General features: G+C 37.8%; 1 protein-coding gene across 8 annotated transcripts in view; it reads left to right on the top strand.

Annotated features, from left to right (window-relative positions):
- The window catches only part of LOC117288372 (nesprin-1-like), a 210,338-nt gene extending 187,446 nt beyond the window's left edge, over positions 1-22,892 (top strand). For 5 of the 8 annotated variants that reach the window (XM_033769230.1, XM_033769267.1, XM_033769236.1 and 2 more), the window contains 13 exons: positions 4,566-4,728; positions 5,441-5,628; positions 6,221-6,371; positions 7,026-7,346; positions 7,647-7,847; positions 11,607-11,654; positions 14,930-15,412; positions 16,081-16,180; positions 17,006-17,208; positions 17,683-18,012; positions 18,144-18,362; positions 19,643-19,827; positions 20,495-22,892. In XM_033769230.1, the coding sequence (XP_033625121.1) occupies positions 4,566-4,728; positions 5,441-5,628; positions 6,221-6,371; positions 7,026-7,346; positions 7,647-7,847; positions 11,607-11,654; positions 14,930-15,412; positions 16,081-16,180; positions 17,006-17,208; positions 17,683-18,012; positions 18,144-18,362; positions 19,643-19,827; positions 20,495-20,711 (2,809 nt within the window). In that variant the 3' untranslated portion in view covers positions 20,712-22,892. The remainder of the gene's footprint in view (positions 1-4,565; positions 4,729-5,440; positions 5,629-6,220; positions 6,372-7,025; positions 7,347-7,646; positions 7,848-11,606; positions 11,655-14,929; positions 15,413-16,080; positions 16,181-17,005; positions 17,209-17,682; positions 18,013-18,143; positions 18,363-19,642; positions 19,828-20,494) is intronic. The other 3 variants (XM_033769222.1, XM_033769251.1, XM_033769244.1) reach the window with 3 other exon arrangements.
- The last annotated feature ends 881 nt before the right edge of the window (positions 22,893-23,773 follow it).

Raw genomic sequence — 23,773 nt, 5'->3', positions numbered from 1 at the left:
CTGGGAAGCATTTGCAGTAGCTGGGTGGTTCTGATGATGGGATCAGGGAACAGATTTTTGCTCTCTATGATGGGATCAACTCTGCATGAAGTTTCTGGACTGTAACAGAGACTGTTTCAGAATCGGCCAACATCTTGAAAATGCATTGTGAAATTATTTGCATTTTGGTGTGGTTTTCACCAGCGAATGAAACTAGTGTAACACTTGCTGCTGGCTGGTCTTCAGCCTTGTCTTCAGCCTTGTCTTCAGCCTTGTCTTCAGCCTTGTCTTCAGACTGATTGAGACTTTAGTTTCCCATGGTGTCCTTCCTGTGCATCTTAGAGACTGCAGCATTTGGAATCAAAGAATGTGTGGATCAATTACGCTTTGACAAGAATTACACGCTTGAATAGTAATCATTCTATAGGTTCTTAGGATGCGAAGAAGATAACATGCCTATTAGTATTACCCACTGGCAATGAGAGAGTGGGAGGAGTTTGGAGGCAAACAAAAGACTGTTATGTAACAATGTCAATAAGAGCCTGTTGTTATCTGCCTATTATAAGCAGCTTGAAAATGTTATGTACAATAGCTAACTACAATGACTACTGCTACTGAATAAACAACAGTTTATACTGTGAGAGTCTGTGAAGAACTCTTTGGTTATCCACCTCTTGTCATTATTGTCTGCGATATTCCACGGATTTGTTGTACTTTTAGCTGGACCAGGATCGTGAAGCAAATGGAGATTGCAGTCGAGAGTGATTTGTCAGCAGGAAATCAGCAGCCCATAACACAGTGAAGTCTTCTTTCTCAATGTGTAGTTATTATTACTGTCCATGGATGACGGATCACCACTCTATTGGATGACTATATATTCATTACAACTCGCTGATAGAAGTACTGTATTTAATATGGAACACTTTGACTTCTGTGATGTTGAGTAGGGAAAGAGCATTGAATGGTTCAGATGAGTTTTGACGGAGCATGAAGACGTCACAGTATACTGCTGAGAGATGATATGCCATCATTTTACTATACATCCTACATGTGTTATCTGACCAATCATATCTCAATGTCGGCTTCAGTGTTGATTAACACCATCATCTTACCAAGGTAAAATAGTAAGGCCAAATATGTAACAAAAAATACCAGTTGATCGTTTGGATTTTTCAAAAAGAGTAGGACGACGAGGGCCTTACTATTTACTATTTTTTTTCAAGATGGCCGTATTTCAAATCAAACAGGCCACCAATTATTCAGTTTGAATCAACCGCAAACTTATATATACCTATTAGTTGCATGAGGACCTGTGTTAACACTAACACTAACAGGGTCGGGTAACACTAAAAAGATTTGCTGGTAGGCATTCACTAATATTGTTTTATGAAACAGACGGTTACAAGAGTTCTTTTTTTATTTTTTTTTTATTTTTTATTTATACAAAAATCGAAAAAATAGTAAATAGTAAAAAAGAGGATGCGGCCTCAAAAAAGGATGCGGGCGGGGACGATCAACTGGTATTATTTTTTATTTGGCCTAATACTAAAAGTCAATGTCTCTTCTAGCGATGATGGTAACCCTCTAACATCCCGATGGTCGTAGAGGATGGAAGGAGGGTAACAATCATCGCCACTATGTCTCTTTCTTATGTACCTAGGTTATAGTTCTTACTCGTAATTTATTCCCTGTTGTCATTTTTAGCCTTTGAGGAAGACTGATTTGCTAACTTTGAAATGTCAGGCTATTAACTATTTTTTTTTGCTAACAAAAAGAAAACTGTAAGGTTCATTTTGTACCTCGGGTCGCCGGTTGTGTAATGAGAACATTCCAAAACTTCACCAAGACATCAAAATCGGCACAGGAGCTTATTTTCATGTGACGATCAATATTTTGTAGGATTGGCAAGATGGAATTTTGTTGTCCTACACTATACTTAATTGGATTTAAAATTTCCCTGCATTTTTTTTTTAAGAAATCTTAATAATTTGTAAGCACATCCAATTAATTTAATGTTTTTAAAAGATTTGTACATGTTTTGTTTTCTCCATTGATCTATGAGATTTTGTTTTTCTAAGTCTGTTGTACGACTTGCAAAACCTTAATACAATTTTTTTTAATGATTGCATCTTTATTAAGTTTTCTCTTGCTTTTCGGGCAACAACTTTGTCACTCTGCAAATTAGCTTGCTGTAGCAACGGAGAGAACCCGCCTTGATCCCATTTTGGGAGATGATTCTCACAGAAAACTTGGCGATTTCAAGGCTTTCTGGTGGCTTTCAAACAGATTATCCACACAGATACAGTATGCCTCTGACCACACAGAAGGGCCGTTTGCATTTTGTTCGCAAAGTCTAAATGAGGAAGGAAGTTATTAAGATGTGCCTTGGGTAGACTGAGCTTATCTTTTGATTTAACAGGAAATCAGCATCAAAGTGCTATGATTTGTTGAGAGTTGTTGTCCCTTTTTTAAAAATTCAAAACATTGTCGTTCAGACCCTGTCCTTTCCAGGGAGGTTGCTTTAGTTTGATGCACAGTTGTTTCCTTCTGGTGGTATGGATATATGAGACTTGTTATTTGCATCGTGCATGATTTGTACAGGATTGTATGGAGGCATACCTTTTGAGTTGTAACTTTCTTGATTGCATTTGTGGTGATGATGTCGAGTTTGCCAGAGAGTTTCCCTCCAGGTAATGTGTTGAGCAAATTGAATTTGCCATAGGGTTTGTCTCTCCTGGGAGAAAGCAACCCTGGTTGTGGATTTGTAGCAGTAGTGGACAAAGACATCTGTTTGTGTGTTCTGTGTGGGATTTGTGGTAAATTGTAAATTGCCTTTCCTTTAAATAAACTGTTGTTTTCTCATAAAATAATCATTAATTTCCAATTGTGTGAAATTTATCTAGCTTGTTTCCCTTTTGGTTATAATTATTGAATATATTTACGCGAGGAAATATTGACATTTTAAAAAGTCTATAACATGAAGTGGTTGAACTGAAAATGAGCATATCATTGAGCATAATTTTGTTTTGGATTATAGTTGGTTGGAGTGATTGATTTTGGTTTCTTGTTTTGGGGTTAAATTTCCAAATTGTTGTGCTCTCAATGTGTAGGTTTGCGGTGGATGGTGTCTGGGACAATTGCTAATAAACAGCTTGTTGGCCTAGGGAACCCTCTTTATTTTAGACCATGATTATAATGAACCTCCCTAATTACAATTTTAGGAAGTTTCCGTGCATCACCACAAAATATAAAACTACAGGTTTAGACACAATGTAGATTATTACTCTCTCCCTTTGGTGATTGCTTTACCTACATTGTAAATTCAAAAATTTAAAAGCTCAAGGAATTTTTTTCGCAAATCCATAGTAAACAAAACTTCCTGAGAATTCACACACGCTTGCGGTTAATTTAAACTGAGCAGGCTGATCAGACTGATGATTTTATGCTCCAGCCACCTAAACAAATTTGTTGGCTCTAATGTCTGTAAATAATGCAGTCTCAAGACTCCCAAGTCTTCATGTCCACACCACACCACCATGCATCATGTATGAATTGGTACCCACTGTACTCTGAATGTTGATTTTGTGATTTATGCGCAATGGACATTATTACAGCATCAGCACTGTGTAACCATAGGAGTTCTTTCAAGCCTTTCTGCCACTATTCACGGGGTAAATCGTGGCTGAATACAGACCCTCGGTATAAAAAGCTCAAGGGTTGTTTACCTCCAGAGAGAGTAGGCACATCATTCATACAAGTTGCCAATGGCCTAATAACAGAGCCCACCATCTGTTGGATATGTAGGCTTGATGGCTAAATGGGAGAGAGGAGACTTAGCTCATATTCAGGCCAAATCATATTGTTGCATAGTGGAAAAGTAGGCTAACGTAAGACAACAAAATGTACATGCACTGACTGAGGTTTGCCCTGTGGGGGCATCCACTCCTGCTGCCTCCGTCAAACCTGGGCTCAATTCTGCAGCAGCAAATATTCTATCCATGGCATTTTACATATGATAAATACTCGCTAGGCTGACTTGAAGGGTTTGAGTAGAAGTTCTGTGAAAAGCAATAAAGGGAAAGTAAATCAGCGTCCTTCTCAAGAGCTTAAATTAATTTCCTCTATTAATCAACAAACGCACCAGAGAAAGGACTAAAAATAATTAATTTAAAGTGAAGTAAATTTATTTTACAATGAAGCAAGAAAATCTTCTTTAATGTTAGGGATTTTTTTACATGTTATTTTGGGACTTATTTGTTTTGACAGTGGCAATTAAAACAAGCAGCAAATTTCAGATACAATTCTTTGTTTTTAACAGTATTGCAGGAGGAACAATTTGTCTGGAAGATTTCAGAATTCTGAAATGAGCTACAGTTTTGTTATCAGTGAGCTCAGACTATTTCAGATTGTAGGTGTTTCTAATCGTGGCTCACAACACCTTGTTTTTTTTTCTTCTTCTTCTCCTTCCCGTTCTTCTTATATCAGGTTCCAATCCCCCCTCTCCTGTTCCCCCCCCCCCAAAAAAAATGTTCCCCTGCCTGACTAAATATTTACTCTATTTTCACTGCCTTCTTCCTCTTCCGCAGAGTGCGGAAACTCCAGGGCACGTTGACCGCTGTGCAGGAGTTAGATCAGAACATGGGCAATCTCCGCCATTGGTTGACACAGACGGAGAAACAGCTGAGTACACCAATCATGTATGAGACGTGTGATGTCATCGAGATTCAAGCAAAACTGCAGACCCAACAGGTATGTTACTGACATACTACTAGTGTTAAGATCCCCGAATTCATAGAGATGCTTAAACTGCAAATATTGCTTACAGTTTTCTGCTAATAAAAAATAAGCAGGATACCAGTCACAGCTAGCTTTTACCCATGGAATGGTATTTTGACTGGTTTACCTTATTCTGGTAAGCATTATTTTGTTGTGCTTAGCTACTTTTGTGCTTGAGCAGCTCTATAAAATTGTGCCCATAGGAAGTGAATTTTTGTATGTATAACTGTGGAGGAACTAATTAAGTCTTCCATGGTAACGCAAAGCAAAATGCTACTCATAATGTATTGGTTGCTTCTCAAAAATCATCATTTGCAATCGGTGTAAATCATCATTTGCAAACGGTGTGTACAAAACTAATATTGAGCAAGGCTCACCATCAACACTAGTCCGGCGAACTTTGTCTTGTTAAAACTTATGTGGGCTAATCTACTGCTGAACTTGCCCTGTGGGCTACTATAAAACTGTATTTACGGTGCCCAGTAAAGCACATCATTTTATGTGCGGTAAGCGCAGAAGTCTGCGGTCAGTAGCCATGAAGCCGATATCCTTTTTTATCCGGTGTAGTGCCATACAAAAATTTAAAAACTGTGTTCTGGTCAATATCTGTTTTATTTTTCTGGAAGTAGAGTAAGAATGTTCTTCCGACTAAAGTTGTATGTCTGGAATTGTTTCTTTTCAACAGGAGATCCAGAAAGACATCGAGCGCCACAGTAGCGGAGTAGCCTCAGTGCTCAACCTATGTGAGATGTTACTCCATGACACAGACGCCTGCTCCTCGGATGCTGAGAACGAAGCTATACAGACCGCAACCAGAACGTTAGATCAAAGATGGAGGGCCATATGCTCCTCGGCACTGGAGAGGAAAATGAAGTAAGTGTGTGTCTCATATGAGTGTGAAGACTTATGGGGTATGATGACATTTTTACATTTCATACTGCTGTGCTTTAAAGGCACTGGATGCTATCTCAGTGCAAAGTAACACTTGAAGGGTTATCAGATGAAGTTTGCAGCAGCACCATGTGTAAACCTCTTTTGAGTACTGGTTCTAAAAGTAACAGGTGTTATATAACTCAATACAACTCCTGAAGTTGGACTCGGGAAAGTGCTTCACCACATCGGTGTATGGGGGTATTCTTTATCCCCCGATGCAAATTTAACATCTATTGTATATCATTGCGGTTCCCGCTGCCAAAACATAGGATTCGAACTGCCTGTAGCTACCGGGTATTCTCAGTTGTCTAGTTGGTAAGACACTGCTCTAGAATTGCCTAAGTTGTGGGTTCGAAACCCACCCGAGTTATACATGTATGCCTGTGATATTTGTTCGCAGGACTCGGGGGGAAAGTAGTGAGTATACAGTGCTTAAACACATCCATGTATGGGTAAAAACCAAAGTTAAAACTTTAAAGTGTTTTGTAGTCTTATTATCTTATCGCTGATTACTTGACCATTCCACGACTAGGATTGAAGAGACGTGGAGGCTATGGCAGAAGTTCATTGATGACTACACACGCTTCGATGAATGGTTGACGTGCAGTGAACGCATTGCCGCTAATCCACACACAACCAGTGCACCATTTGCTGTCATCAAAGAAGAAATCAAGAAGTTTGAGGTAAGTGTTTTTGTGATTCATTCTTCATTTTGATATTTCATTACAAAGCTTTAAACATATGGAAATGGCAGCTGGATTGTTAAATAATCTGAAAATGTACTTAATTTGTATAAATTATGTAACATAATTACAAACAAAGGAACCACAGAACCTGGACTTCTTGCAGGTACTATTTGTACACAACCCAATTGAAAACCACATAGCATATTGCAATTAATTTGTGTACTTGGGTTGTGTAGAGATATAACCTGTGACACCTCATGTTACATCTTGCCTTCCGGGAAATGCCTTGGAATGTACGAGGCCATTCCTTTTGTAAACAAAGGATTCCTGGTTATTAGGATTTTTTATTGGCAACCTCATGTTAATCACTCGCAAAGTGCGAGTTTAAGTTTAACTTTGAAACTAGCCCTTCAAACCTCATTGAGTCTGCGAAATTGGAGTCAATCAAACAAAATCAATATGGTTGGGAAGTGCCCTTTCAGAAAGAGACAAATTTGATTTATTCTTTTTTTATTTATTTCTTGATGGGGTTACATGCTGAGTTGATGACTTTTTGCCATTGTATAACTGACTAACAAATAAAGTGCCAATAACTTGTATAATCTTAGTCACCAAATTTATCAACAAGAATTTTTCATTGCATTAATCCAGGGATTCCAACGTAAAGTCCACGAGAACCTGACCCAGCTTGAGATCATCAACAAACAGTACCGCCGCCTGGCTCGGGAGGGTCGCACAGACAACGCCTGCCAGCTCAAGTCCATGGTCCACCAGGCAAACAGCCGATGGGATGAACTGGCTCGACGATGCACCTCCATCTTGAGAAGGCTGAAGTACACACTGGGACAGAAGGAAGAGTTTGACGCTTGTAAAGAGAGTATGTTGGTGTGGTTGACTGAGATGGACCTGCAGCTCACTAACGTGGAGCACTTCTCGGAATCGGACATATCGGTCAAAATCAAACAGATGATGGTAAGTGTTTTTATGGATGTAATAATTGCATCATGAGTGAACAATCTTGTTTTGGTTTTTACCATACACTGATTTTCATTTTGTAAAGGGTACCTCCAATAGAAAATCTTAAAGCCTATGGGAAAGTTTTAAAGTGGTACTTGGGCTTAGACCAGGGCAATGAAGGCCATTCAATTTGTTGCCACTGTGAAACTCAAAGCCTGTGTTTTCATTCTTTCATATAAAACTCTGTTTAACTCCTGACCAAATTTTGGTACTCAATTAATGCATTTACAAGCCAATGCACTCTATTTGCTGCAGGCATTCCAACGTGAGATCGAACTCAACCATTCACGGCTGGAAGAGATCTCCGAGCACGCTCAGATCTTAATGCAACGTTCAGACCCATTGGACAGTGTGATTATACAGACAGAGATGGACGAGTTACATCGCTACTCGATGGAGGTGTTCGATCAGGTCGGACGCTTCCAGCGCAAGCTGGAGAGATTGTCTATAGCCCAGGTTGGTGTTTTATGCTGTCATACCAATACTCTCATTCACATCCAAAAACCTTTGTAGTGCAACAATTATATAGAGTGAATCTTACAACTTGAAAACCAAACATATGCGATTGGTTTATTGAGTCACTTGTTTTGAGTGAACATCCAGGGCACAATTTCTTGAAGTTGTTAAGCAGAAAAATATTGCTTATAGTGGGGCACCAGTTGCAGCAATGTAAATGTGATGGAATTTTGGCTGGTAACCAGTTTGTGTTAAGCAAGTTTTTTGTGTGTGCTTAGGGAGTTTTTTGCTCACAGGCTTTTGGAAATGGTTCTGCTAACTGTATGCGAAAAATTTGTGCTTACAAAAGCAGAACAACCTGTGCTTAATGTAACCATATTTCACAGGTTAGCAAGTTTTTCTTCTGCATGTGTGTAATTCACACTTGCATACAGATTTGTGCTTAGCCTGCTAGTGAAAAATGGTGGCTGTGAGTACAGAATTCTTCGGTAAGCAGAGCCATGACATTAGACACAGGAGTGTCCAAGACAGATAAGATTTGAAATTGCTTAGTTGTTGCTCCTCCACGCTGGTTTGTGTTTCAGTTGGTAGATACATCCTACATTCGCAACCAATTTATTACCATTATTTGCCTCATCCGAGATTTGTGCAGTGTATGCAAAGCTTATCATAGTTTTGATCATGTACAGAGTTTTATTTGGTCCAGAACATCTACTGATTTATGCAAATAAATGCGTTGAAGATTATTTCGGTAGGGTCTTAAAGCAACTGCTGATTCTTGTGTTTATGCGTTAATATCTTGCAAGCAGTAAACAAAAAGTTTGCCAGACTTTTTTTTCAGAAGATATTTAATATCAGATTTATTTTTACCAGAGATTTAACTGAAGCATCTTGGAAACTTTGTTCTTATTTGTTTGTGCTGTCTTTTACTAACTTGTCACTTTTTATACTTGAAAAAAATGTATACATAGAAAACAGCACTCAATTCTGTAGATTTAGTGGAACATGTAGGCTCTGCAACGTTTTGTTTACTTTTTGTCAGATTCAATAACTTAACTTTTGAGAAAATAACATCACAGTAGCATGTTTAAATACTGGCACGACTCCTTGCACAATCTGAATGACGCACTTGAAGTTACACTACAACAAAATATATGTTTCTCAAATCTGTGATCGTTGCACTCTCACTCTGTCAAACTAACCCAAAACATTTATCATCTTCTAAACATTCTACAGGAATTTTATCGTTAGTCCTCTGCAAGTTAGCAGATATAGAGTAAATGTTGTTCAACTTAAACTTGGAATCAGTTATTAATCAGCAAACCAGTATAGAGTAGGGAAAGATTCTCCCCCAAGGTATGAAAGGACCATTCAGTAGCTGCAGTTGCGTGTGGCTTTTTTTTATAGACCAGTTCATCAATTCATTTTCACTGGCTATTCCAAACACCAGAGCTGCTTACATTGTTACTAACTGGTTTGGACACACCCTGCTTTTTAGTTAGCGTTCAAACTTTACCTGTTTGAAGTAGGTTTATGTTCATCAGACTTTTGGGTTTGCATTTGTTTTTGTTCCTTTCACAAGGGGCCAATTTTGAGATTTTTGTTCAGTGTTCTCATTCATACTGTAATCATCATATTGCTTCTGCACTAACATGTACTTGAGGTACCCAGATATCATGTATACATGACATGTGTCTACTGTTTTTTATTAAGCTACAGCTACGGCTAGATTCAAGCGTCTGTCTACTCTTCAACACTGGCAGGCGCGCCGATCTAGGCGTAGCTGTAGCCGAAGTCAATGGCAAAGTTAGTGCCTTAAGATTAGTTCCAGCCTCATCTGCTTATTATTCATGTCTTCTCTTTGTAAAGGACAGTGTTCTCCCTTAACTGTGGGTCCACCGGCCCAAAGCTAGTTGTTTCATTTAATCACTCATGGATAAAATACATTATTCAATATCCGGCTGGCTAATTCAGTATTGTAATAACTCCCTAATATCAAACATAGACTTGTAAAGAAGCAAAAACTTGCAGAAAAGTACAGAAAAGTGTTGCTTAACAGAAACAGTTTACCAGCCAAACTTACATTAAGTTAACATTCTTGTGACTGGTCCCCCACTTAATTTTTGCTTAGCAAAGAAATTTGACTAGCGGTATTGAAATTGGCCCCTGGTCCAGCTGGCTTTGACTGACTGGTCACTGAAAAGTTGAGGGTAAACTGTAGAGGGCAGTATTCATCCTAATAGTGATCACAGCTTTATTTACATCTTAAGTCCTGTAGCATTTTTCATAGAAATAAGTTTTTGTGCAGTGGAATGTCGAACAGTCTCTAAATATATGTCATGTCTGTCCTTGTTATCATCTTCTGTGTGCTTAGTGCCTGTAATAAGAATCTACTTTGACGTTAACTACTTTTCCTTTGTCATTGAAGAAAATTTTACACCATGAAAAATCTCTTGGTATTGGTCTGACCTTTTCACACTACAACATACCAATCCGGCGTTGACCTGTGTAACCTCCATCTACCCACTCTGCTGGGGAGTTGGGTTTGGGGTTTTGGGCCCGTGTAGAGAAATAACACTTGAAGCAAAAAAGCTTGTGTGAATGCAGTTTGAAAGCCGAGCAGATTTTAACAGTGTTGAAATGTTATGAAGTTAACTGGGAGTGGAACCACGTTTTTGGGAAAAAAGTCTAGTTTTGAGGCAGTACTGTCACAACAGGATACAATTGCCCAAGTTTTTGACACCAGATATGGAAAGACCAATGTTGGCCCTAATCACAGCCGAAAGGAAACTTTTCTTAGACCCCTGGCGAGTTGACATTTTGGGGTCCAAAAATAGGGTAAAAATTTCGATTTTGCAAGTTCTAAAAACCTACTGTAATGCATGATGCAAAAATAGCACAAGGGTGATATTTAAAGCAATACTTTTTTTCTCAAGGAAGGCCAAGAATGATACTTTGTAGTGATATAAAACGTTTTTTTAAATAATTTTGCATTTTGGTGGGGTGGAGTTGTAAATATGAGCTAAAAACCAGTTTTCAAACCCCAAAATCGGCCTAAAATGGCCAAAAAACAAAATGAGCCGTAACCATGGCAACGGGCTATATATAGAATTGAAAGTGCAATTTGTTTACTTGCACCCCAAGGCCCTTCCATCCACAAAGTATAAAAAAAATCATTTTTTGACCATGAGCAACTACATGTATGTCAATTATTTACCTGAACTGACTCTTAACAGACACTGGACACTATTGGTAATTATGAAAGACCAGTCTTCTCACTTGGTGTATCTCAACATATGCATAAAATAACAAACCTGTGAAAATTTGAGCTCAATTGGTCATCAAAGTTGCAAGATAACTATGAAAGAAAAAACACCCTTGTCACACGAAGTTGTGTGCTTTCAGATGCTTGATTTCGAGAGCTCAAAATCTAATTCTGAAGTCTCAAAATCAAATTCGTGGAAAATTACTTCTTTCTTCGGAAACCGTGTCACTTCAGAGGGAGCCGTTTGTCACAATGTTTTATACTATCTACCTCTCCCCATTACGCGTTACCTAGTAAGGTTTTATGCTAATAGTTTTTTTGAGTAATTCCCAATAGTGTTCACTGCCTGTGAAGTATAACTGAACCGAAGAATGATTTTTCCTTTTCTCATTCAGACTACCTTTCTTGCTCTGGGTGACGTCTTCCCTGAATTTGCTCTTTTCTTTTTTTTAAACTTTCCTTCCGATTTACTTTTTTTATCTTCATCCAAAAAGGGATCTGATTCTTCCTGTATCCCATTTGAATACCTCACTATCTCTAAGGTGAGTTCAAAGTTCAAAGGTCACAGTGGTACTGACCTCATCGCTTCTGTATGGAACTAAATGCAGCTGACACCTTTGTTCATGCATCGCTTCAATGTATAATTGTAACTGTGGAGTAATAATGTGAATAGCAGATGTCTTTAAAAAACTTGTCATCTTTCTTTTGTGTTTTTAATTTTTTAATTTGGAGACACTTTTTTGTTTCAAGGATGTGAGTTAATGCTGGTGACGGTGGTGGGCATTGATAATCAAGTGCCAGATGATTAGGTCGTTATGATAATCATAAAATAAAAAAAAACACAAACAATTGCTACTACTTGTGAAATATTCTAAACTGTTTGGGTAAATAATTAAGTGTTAACCGTCTTAAAATATCAGCAGAACAAAATTTTAAACCATGAATCGAAACCCCAAATAAAAATGCACTGCCCTAATTTTTAACTTCTCCCTGTTCTCAAAATGTTGCACCATCGAGGCAAATTTTTTCGCTCCATTTTCAAAAAGAGTGACCATGTACATTCCGTGGCATTTCTGCTCATTGGATATTGGATATCCGTGTCATAATTTCCGCATAAACTCAATAGTTGTAAAGTAGCAGCTGGACAAGTCTTGAGATGTGCCCCTTCCAAAAATCAGACGGTGCAATCTCCATAAAGTGTATGATTCAATGGTCTCTTCCAGGCCTGTATGCTTCTTTTTTTTGAAAGGACACCAAGGGCACCAAGACATGTTCTCCTTGGTAAATAGCACCCTATGAGGAAATGGCAAACATCTTCTAGAGCATTTCAAGGGCACCGAGGGAACAATTGCCTCTGTGAAGTCGGGCCTGCTCTTGCATTGAGCTGAGTACAAATCATGCCTGCAGGAAGTCCAGGCTCTGTGGCTCTTTGGGTAACATGTGATGTCCCAGGTTACATGGTTTGTTTACATGAATGTATCTCTGGTCCTTGCTCTATACAAGGGTGTTGTTGGAATAACAATGCCCTGGTTCATGACTCCCTCCTCATAAACATTGAGGTTGACATACAATTCAGCTCAGTCTTTCAATTATTCACGGTCGACTGCCTGCCTGATTGCATTCCTTCCCTCACAATAGAGCATGTGGGCAGTCTCTATTGTACTCTTGAATTACAAACCAGGCTATGAAGTCAGTCAAGGGTATTGTTTGCGGGCAATCAGTGTTTAGTTCAGTCTCCTGTTTGTTGTTGTTGTTGTTAGCAAGTTGAAACATGTTGCATTATTTTATGAGCCGTGGTTCCTACCAGTGATGATGTAAATGTTGACGAGTGTGGATGTGTTTCTTGAGTTTTATATGGAGGAATATTTGGAAATGAATTTTCAGTTGGGAGTTAATTTTGGAAGCGGATTAATAATGGTAAAGAAGAGATTATCAGCGAGGGAGATCACTTATCCCTATTGGATTCTAGAACCACTGGATGTTGTAAGTTGTAATTATTTGGCCATTGGCATTCATTACTGAACTAATGGAAGAAGGACCATACTAAACCATTGGCGCCTTTGGTTTACCATGGAGGAAGAAATGGTTTAACAATGTATCTTTTTTACTTAGTAGACCTACATGTAAGAAGTGTTTGTGGATATTTTGTTGTTGCTGTTCATGTTGATGGTAAGGTGAAGTGATTACCAGGTAGCAAGCATGTATGATTCTACAAGAGCTTTCTGATCAGTCCCAGGTCCCAGTGGTGAGACAAACCACACTAATTCCCAGTACTGGTCACAACCCCCCTCTTCATAGAGATTCATACATAGTTGTCACTTGTGAACCATTTCCTACCTTTGTTGTGCAACTTGCAAAACTTTGAGTTTGACTTAAAGGCAGTGGACACTATTGGTAATTACTCAAAATAATTATTAGCATAAAACCTTACTTGGTAACGAGTAATGGGGGACCTGTTGATAGTATAAAACACTGTGAGAGACGGCTCCCTCTGAAGTAACAGATTTGATTTCGAGACCTTAGGTTTAGAATTTGAGGTCTCGAAATCAAGCATATGAAAGCACACAACTTCGTGTGACAAGGGTGTTTTTTCTTTCATTATTATCTCGCAACTTCGGTGACCGATTGAGCTCAAATTTTCACAGGTTTAATATTTTATGCATATGTTGAGGCAGCAAGTGAGAAGACTGGTCTTTGACAATTACCAATAGTGCCCAGTGTTTTTAAAGGTAGAGTCATACTCATTGGCGTTTGTCATCGTAACGGCAATGCTGATTTTAGGCCAAATTATCAAGAAAGATAATGGCTGTAGCATTCACAAACAGACACCACAGAAATTTGAACCTCTAAAACTCACCTTGAGAAAGTTTTCAAGATTCTAACTCGTTGACATAATTTTACTGATTTCTAATCAACGAGGACATTTCAGATGAACTCAGATTGTTCACTGCCATACCATCTTTAAACAAGGAGGCTTTCAGATAGAATTTGCAAACAAAAAATTCAGTGTCGTACCAATGTGACCCTACCTTTAAGTTGTAATAGCAGACCTAACATGTTTTGTGTTGATGTTGACATGACAGTGCAAATGTCATGTTAAAGTTTTGTTTATTGATTTCTGCACAACCAATAGTAATTTGTTATTTGTGTAAACAGTTGTTGTTGTTGAGTTGCTGTTATTGAACCTGGTTTTATTTTGTTTCATAAGATGTATTTTTGTAATTAATTTGTAACCCTCTCAGCGTAAGACTAAACCGTTTAGCTGCACGCAGTTCATCCACTTCACAGATCCCTATGCTTTGCTCCACTCGCTCATAGTACTGCAGTGCTTCTTATCTATTTTGTTATCACTGTAATATTGTGTTATTGTAACAATTGGTTTTTTTATAGAAAGTTACTGCATGTTTCCCTTTTATTTGTGTATGAAGAGTCTTTTCAAAGTTTGATAGTTATCATTTATGCTAATGTAAACGTTACTACAGATTGAAATGTTTTGACTGTTTCTTGCTTGAAACTTGAGACAGACCACTGTTTGTTCCATTGACTGGAACATTTTCCAGCTGCGATGGTAATCATGTTGAAAATATTGTTAAAGGAATGTTTTTTAGCTGTTATTTTTGTTTTTGTTTAAATTGTTTAGTTTTATGAATATAGAGAAGTAGTGAAAGTACGTGCTTTCCTTTTCAAGTAGTACTCCTCTTTCTAACTGTTTTCTTGAACATTTGGTTCAAAATGTTAGTTTTTTATTTTCTAAATACTATAAAGAGGTCTTGCCAGAAACGGTTATTTTGACGGATTTATATTTCTCATTCTGAAGCAGCAATATGACACGGCAAGCACGGGGTCTGAAGAAGACAGCGAAGACCTCAGTTCAAGAGATATCAGTCCCGACCGAGACTCCCCATCCCACCTGAGCTCCCACCGATCCCTCGCAAGCAACAACAGCGCCCTCTCTGGCCACTCTCGATCCAGCCGTGCCAGTCGGAGGGAACCAAACTCATCAGGGAGATCGCGAGACACCTCTAGATCATTATCCCCGTCGCCAGCTCATGAGAACTATGCCTCAGGCAGAATCACCCCAGCCAGTGCGGTATCCCTTGACTGGGACATGTATGTATCTAACAATACCCAGCAGTATGCTGAGCCACCGGCGGGGGAGGAGGCGGGGCGGTTTAAGGTGGAGAATCAACATGTGCAGCAAGCTCTTGAGGATTGTATGATGAAAGTAGAGGCCACTGAGAATGCTGTCAGGTGTCGGACACCGACAGGACCAGAGATTGAGGAAGAGAAAGAAGGATATGTGAGTTACAGATTTTTTAAATATTTTTTTGGGAGACATCAGGGAAGGGCTGGTCTTGGATGGTGAATCATTGCTACCTTCCCCTTACTCGAAAAAAAACAACAACAGCCCTTTGGCCAATTTCATTAAGTTGCTTAAGCAAAAAGTATTGCCAAGCAATTGTCTGCTAATCAAAAATGAGCATGATGAGTCACAAATTGTACAGATGACATGGTATTTTGGCTGGTAACCTTAGTCTAAGCACAATTTTGTTATACTTATCCCTCTTCTCTAGGCACCTATGACTGGAAGATAACCTTTATTGGAAAAGATAGTCTTGATACTTGTGGCAAAGGAACAGATTGCCTTCATGCTCCCTGTAATTGCCTTGGTACTTACGTATTGATACAGTCCAGTAGAAATTGACATTACCCTCATAGAGGGGCCTTTTACTAAGATTGCCTTGCCCTTCCAAAGAGGAAGTATTAGGCCTTTGACTAAGATTGCCTTGCCCTTCCAAAGAGGAAGTATCAGTCCTTTTACTAAGATTGCCTTGCCCTTCCAAAGAGGAAGTATCAGGCCTGATCCTTGAATAACAACAAAGAATTCATTTTATAGAGAATATTTTGTATAGTTCAAGTTCGCTTGATGACCAGATGATGATGGGAATTTACTTTTTATTGATTCAGGATTCGCTGGTTGAGGATTGCCGGCTCAGTGTGGACGTTTTGAAGAGACTTGCAATCAGAATGCCCCAAGAGGATCCAGTACTTACTCAACAAATTGCAGGTAAATTACTCTTTCTATCAATGTTATAAGGTCAAGTAAAAAGACTTTTAAGGAAACTACCTTAAAAGGTAAAATGTATTGGACAGTGATATTGAAATTTGGAAAACAACTTTGTGGATATAAAAACATGGATCTGTATGCACTGCTAAAAATGGTATTCTTAAAATAAGATACATTATTATTTCAAGAACACTTTTATTGTGTCACTCCCAATAATCTAAAAAGAAACATTTTCTCGGGAGTGATACAGTAAGGTTTTTCTTGAAAAAATGATTTTTTTCTTATTTCAAGATACCATTATTAGCAGTGTGTAATTATTTTAAGTACAATTTATTGGCAGACATTTGATCTAGAGTGTTTGTCTCTTGTAACAAAAAGAAAAGAAGAAATACTTGCGTTGATTTCCCGCCCTTTGTCATGACACTTTCAAAAAGTGTCCAACCTATAAATTTATATATCACTCAACAGATGTTTTCCCTGAAGCAAAGGAGTGTGAAATTGAAAACAATATACATAACATGGAACTTTTTAAAGAAAGTTATAACATCTTTCCACCCGAGAAACTTTATGCAAACCTCAGATTTAGAATTTGAGGTCTCAAAATCAACCATATAAAAGCACACAACTTTGTGTGACAAGGGTGCTTTTTTCTTTCATTATTATCTCGCAACTTCGGCGACCAATTGAGTTCAAATTCTCACAGGTTTGTTATTATATTCATTTGTTGAGATACACCAAGTGAGAAGACCGGTCTTTGACAATTACCAATACCGTCCAGTGTCTTTAAATAACCAGTAATGATTTCCATCTCTCTCTGATTACCAGCTCTCTTGAATCGCTGGGAGGTACTCCAGGGTGACATCATGGAGAAAGATGCACATCTCAACCAGAACTACAAACAATGGCATCAATTCAGACTAGACCTGAACAATCTAAACACTTGGCTTGATGAAGCTGAGGTTCTACTAGGTACACAGGAGGCTAATGCACCCGCTGGAGATCTGGAAGGAATGATTAGAAGACACAGGGTATGTATAGTACTTGTGTGTGTTTTTTCCCTTTGCAGATGCCATCATTGCTGAGGTCAAACAAGTAGAAGCCTTTGTAGACATGACCAAAAGAGGTTTTTTTCACTGAATTCAGTGAAGGCGCCGTTTAAATTCCCGGCGTGATACGCAGGGGGTTCACTGTATTCTTCACTTTGGTTAGATTTTAGGGTGTTCATGCAAAGAACAGCAGTATGTTCAAAGAACAAAGGGAAATTCCTAATTATGAAGGAGGTCTTATTATAAAATATTACATCAAAGTATTTACCAGGCATGCATATATCAGCTGGTTTTCTCAATTTTTCTTCAGTGGTTTGTGCCATAGAATCTGAAAAGCACTGTTCATATTTGTGTGCAAGGTAGTTTTCTCTTTTTTGGGCAATAATGATTTACCTTTCTGATTGATGTACTGGGTTACACTTTTTATCACATCTTTTAAATTGTTTGTATATTCAGGAGTTCATTCTAGGCCTGAACGCACGCAAGGCCATCGCTCTCTCTATCAACCTATGCAGTCAACAGTTCCTAAGACCAGACAGTCGTCACACTCAAGCACTCCGCGATGAGCTCAGCAATATGAACCTACGCTGGGATCACGTATGCAGCAGAGCGGCTGACTGGCAGAAAGAGTTACAGTTAGCGATCATGCAGTGTGAAGAGTTTCATCAAACCACGGCTGATCTGATGGTATGGCTGGATGGTATCGAGGCAACCATGGATGAGAATGAGTCGGTAGATCTCAGCGCGGATGAGAATAGATTACATCATCAATACAGGGTTTTCATGGTGAGTTTTTATGTAACCGTTGTTTACTTTCTGCTAACTGGGGCCCAATTTCAAAGCTTTTAAACTGTCTAAACATTTGTTTGTTACTGTTGTTTAAACTTTTGTTTGGATTTATTCTTCATCATTCTCAGAAATTCAAGCGTGAGCTTGCGTCTTCCCAGCCCAAAGTGTCAGCCCTGAAAGAGACCGCTGATCAACTCCTTGTAGACGTAGAGTCCGAGGATTGTCAAGCCACTCGAGATAAACTTCATCTAATTTCAAGAAAGATCACAGCACTGCTAAGACGATGTGAGGAAAACCTTGAGCTGTTAGAGACCACCATTGACCCCACACAGTTTGAAATTGATAAGGTCGGTACATAGTTATTGACTTTTCCAAAAAGTCAGTTTCATACTCCTATTCAATGCACTCACATTTACTGAAAGAGGGTGTTTGTTCACATCAGCCTTTTTTGTTTCTAAATTGTAGCTACAACTTTGGGTATACACCTGTGTATACTTGTGGATGGCAGTAACTGTGTTAATTTCTGTGCTAATTATTTTTACATGTGAATTAAAGGCAGTGGACACTTTTGGTAATTGTCAAAGACTAGCCTTCACAGTTGGTGTATCTCAACATATGCATAAAATAACTAACCTGTGAAAATTTAAGCTCAATCGGTCATTGAAGTTGCGAGATAATAATGAAAGAAAAAAGCACCCTTGTCACACAAATTTGTGTGCGTTTAGATGGTTGATTTTTGAGACATCAAGAAAGGTTTTATGCTAATAATTATTTTGAGTAATTACCAATAGTGTCCACTGCCTTTAAGAGTTGCCTGTCTAGAAATCTTTGACCATATAAGTGCTTGACATTTTACACATTAAATGTTCTCCAATTTACTGAAGTATATTTTTGTTTATACCCACCTATCTAATATATAAATTGAAGCCGCAACTAATTTCCATTCTTGTGTATACTTGTGGTTGACAGTATAAACATGTTAATTCTGTGCTAACTATTTTTTTTACAACTGAATCAAGAGTGATTTGTCTAGACTTTGTTCACCATATCAGTGTTTCACATTTTACTTCTGAATATGGTTGGGTACTGCTTGTGCTAGTGGCACAATTTTTGTAAACTGTTGAACATGTTTGTGTGGTATTTCCATTTGTAAATCATCCTTAAGTATGGTTTACTGATAAGTTTGTTCATTTGGCTTGTCAAGTCCAAACCTCTAGGGCCCAGTTCCAAATTTTGCTCAATAATTTCAGGATATCAGTCGTTTTTGTAAGCATAATTTGTTTTGTGCTGAGCTATACCTTTTGTGTTTTTAACAGCAGCTCTATTTGGCCCCGGACCTGTTTTTCATTCATGAAGCTATATTTTAGTGGTAGGCTTAGTGTACAATTACAATTATTCTAAAACGTAAGGCACATGTTTGTGTGAAATGCGCTTTATAAGATCTAGTTATTATTATTTTTATTAGTATTATTATTACTATTATTGTTAGTATTATTATTATTGTTAAAATAACCTAGGATGAGCTTTTTTATTTGAATAAATCATTTGTCACTATTTATGAACGAATAAATTTCCACTCATCTACAGTTACTTATGATATGAATTTGTTTTGCTTTCGATATAACAGCCTGAAGATCAAAGCATCAGCCCACAGAGGGCAGCCTTCCCTCTTCAAGCCATGGGTGATATGATGGGGGAGTTTGGTAGTACACCAATGCTCCGTTCGAGTACACCTATATACACCATGAGACATTTCAGTGACGCTGCAACCAATACGATACCTAGAGATGAGACGGACGGAGCTCCTGTTGTGTAAGTTATTATTGCTTGATATCACATCCAGGACCCTATTTCATAGAGATGCTTAAGCAGAAAATATTGATTAACACATTTCTGCTTTATGGGATTCGAGGGGCATTGCATGATGAGGTATCAATGTATTTGGTCTGGGGTAACACCATGTGTGTATCTACTTGCTGGGTAGATAATGTTCTTTTGAGAACTTGGCTTGCTATAATATTATATTCTACAACCGCGGAGTAGAATTTTGGGAATTCGGAAGACTTCTTTACCAACACGGAGTAGATTTTTGAATTTAAGAAGTCGGTCAAATTCTGAAAAATCTACTCTGGCAGTAGAATATTTAGAAAGACAAGTTCTCAAAACAACATAATCTACCTAGCAAGTAGATGTACACATGGTGCTACCACAAAATAAATATAAAATTTTCTGCTGAACAAAATAAGCAAGATATCAGTTACTCATGACATGTGTTTTGGCTGTTTACCAAAGATATTATTGCGCTTAGGGACTTTTTGTGGCAGCTCTATAAAATTGGGCCCTAATCGTAAATTATTACATGATACATATAGTGATGAAATGCACACAGTGATAAATTATAGTTAATAACTGCTCATACAATAATCTAGTAAGAGCGACATTTTACATTCATTTGATATACTTTGTCTTCTTTTTACAGTGCTGTTGCTGGTGCCCCTGTCGGTCGTCGTCGCTCACCATTCATATCTAGAGCATTGAGGGCAGCATTACCTCTCCATCTCCTCATGCTACTTCTGTTGGGTGTGGCTTGTCTCGTTCCGATGACGGAAGAGGACTACAGCTGTACACTGACCAATAACTTCGCACGGTCACTACAGCCAATGTTACGCTTCACCAACGGCCCTCCACCCATCTGATTGATGGGTCGGCTTCTAGGACCCATCTGATTGGTGGGTCGGCTTGCAGGAATCGGAATGAGTGGATGTTCTTGTGCAATTCATTAAAGTGTTTTTAAGAGTACAAAAAACTTAGACAACTGAGTGAGGTGTTATTGTTTTGGAGTCATGGGGATTCATTGGATTGGAAGTATCAGACATTATCATGACGTTGGCCCTGCCCTGGAAATATTTCATGTGAAATTTGTTTGCCGAGCTACACCTAACAGGGAACCAGTTATGGATAATTTACATAACATGGCATGCGCACTGGTATTCAGAATCTAAAACTTGCTGGTACTGGGTTAGTGCTTAGAGATTTAGCCATCTTTTTATCTTAGCATGTTCACTTCCGACGACCCACCGTTTTGTATAAATCATCATGTTGTCTGATTGGTTATGGATCCAGTAAAACGAAAAGACAAATCTAAGAATATTCTCAGACAAAATTATAATTTCTTTTTACCTTCCTGTTTATTTACCATCAGTCAGGTAAGGTCTTTTAATACAACTCTCCGTCTGTGAGAGAATGTGACTCAATATTAAGTTATTGTAGTTGCGCACAAAGTGGTACAAAATTATTTTTTGTATTTCAGATTTCAAAAGTAGAATCAAATCAATATTTTACAAATCAGATCAACAACTAGTTTTTTATGTAGAGATATTGCAGAAATTTTTCTGAGAATAGCTGATATTTTATCTTAAGCGTCTAAATCATGTGCAGAAATCATGTGATTAAAAGTGTCACGCTCACACCCTTAATTTTTGGTAAACAGAAAAGGTTGCAGAAAATATTTGTTTCAGGCTGTCTCTTAATTAAGCGACTACGGCTGTGGCTGAAACACCACTTCAACAAGCACAGAAGCCAAGGCTGCCCTTAGTAAAAGCCAGAGCCGCTAATTCATACACGGCATTTTTGTAGAGAACTCCTTTTCAGTTAATAGTCTTTCGTTTCCTTTGTGAACCGGTTTTTAATTTCACCTTAGAGCTGTGCTGTAAAATGCTATGTTTTCATTTTGAAGTTTTGAAATATTAACTGATTTTGATTTGTATATAGGGTATTTTAACCATATTAAAAACTCAAGTTATTTGTAATTTATATTTTACTTAATATTTTCCTCTCCCCTTGGATGCAGTGATTTCATTCATTCATGTTGAGCAGCTAATTCTGTATAGAGTGTATTTTACTTATCTTAACATGTTTCAGTTCTTCACATTTTTCTTAAACTCTTGTTTGGAAAAAATGTTGAATGTGGAGTTGTGGGGTCCAAGTCCTGCCAAATACTTTTCTGAAAGTACTTGTGGGGACAACACTGGGGCATCATTAACTAGCTAATCATTCAACAAGCTTCGTGGTCATTCAACTTAAGCTTTCTGGTCATTCAACTAGTCATCTAATCATTGAAATATTTATCTTAACTAGTTGTAATTCAACTAGTTGTCTTTACTAGTTATAATTCAACTAGTAATCTCAACTGTGCTACATTTTAACATTCAAGATCATTAAAATTAATTTTAATTCATAAAAAAAAGGTTTTTAATCACATGTTTTTATGATACAACATCTATTTACCCACTGTGGAGAAAAAGTTTCTGTGAGCGTGGAAGGATTTCCAAAAATAACTACTCAAAACGCTTGACTTTGTTTTCTGTGAATTTTGTTTTTTCAATTCAACAAGTTTGATGTAATATTCATTCGCACGCTGCTCCTTTCTTAAAATAAAAGAAAAAGATATATATTCCTTGCCAAAGTACAGAAATATCAAGTTTGGGGGCAAACAAAATTGTTTGAAATAGTAATGAATGGTGGTTATTTGAAAATTAATTTAATCGTAAGTGTGTTATGAATATTAACTATTTTTGTATGGAAATCCATTTGTAAGAGTGTATCTAGTCTAATGCCCTAATTTATTTGTAAATTTTGGAATGTTGTATACAAAAGATGTATTCATTTTTTTACAACATTTTAGCTGTGGTTTTCAACTACAAGAATCCGTAATGGTAAAAAACATTCAATTAGTTTAAATTAACCGACCTTTTAATGATAGATGTTGTTTTTGTCACCAAGCATTAAGCTGCAAAAAAAAACACGCTGGTAGATATTTTTTATAATGCTTTGTGTATTCACAGTAGAGCATTTTGAGATGTAGATAAATTATCATGGTAAAGTATTGTCATAAAATAAAGATGTACATATGGAAATAAAGAAGTCATGTTTGCAAGAAATAACAAGTTGTCTCCAATGAGTTTCTTTACCTTGTGGATGGCAACGAATTCAACCAGATAAATTGTTTTCCTTCCAACCCAACAGGATATTTTATGGGATTTGTCGCAGGCTATTATGTTGCAGGCAGTGGCATGACACAGGATCAGGCCTTATGCTTCATTTTTAAAAGGGCACCACCGTCTTTTCTCCCAAGCGAGGGCACCTCTCTGTTTTTGTGGGATTTGTCACAATCAATTTTCTTTGAGAGTAGTGTCCCACTTCAACTCGGAAAACTATACAGTACATGTTCCCAATTCAAAACAGATCCCAAATCAGATCAATTTCGGAAACCATAGCCTTCGAATTATTGCTTGTCTATGTGTATTAGCATAGTTCTTGTTTTTTTGCGCCAGGAGTGTCATCATTGGCAGACATGGCGTATTATTATTATTTTATCATTGGCAAAGGGAAACCCTGACTTGACAAAGCAAAGTGAACAAAGATTCCCTTTGAAGCACCGGGATTTCTCTATCCATAAGTCACGCACCATGAATCACAAACTGGCTACCAACTGTTTCAATGACTGGAACCAAAGCTGGAACCTCCAAATGAAAAATAACACAAGTTTATGTAGAACAATATATTTGAAAATTAAACTTGATTTATTTATAATACCATATATATCGCAGCAGCATCCTTGAAATACATTATACATAATTTATTTTGGAGAAACAATCACTTCACATTATCATATTACAGACTGGCATAGTTTATCTATTATTCAAAACCACAGTGGATGATATTGAATGGTCAGACAGTAGGAGGATTGACTGTGTAG

Source organism: Asterias rubens, chromosome 1 (genome assembly GCF_902459465.1).
Source record: "Asterias rubens chromosome 1, eAstRub1.3, whole genome shotgun sequence".
Lineage (NCBI taxonomy): Eukaryota > Metazoa > Echinodermata > Asteroidea > Forcipulatida > Asteriidae > Asterias > Asterias rubens.
The sequence above is the reverse complement of the archived record's forward strand: the minus strand, read 5'-3'. Positions and strand labels throughout refer to the sequence as shown.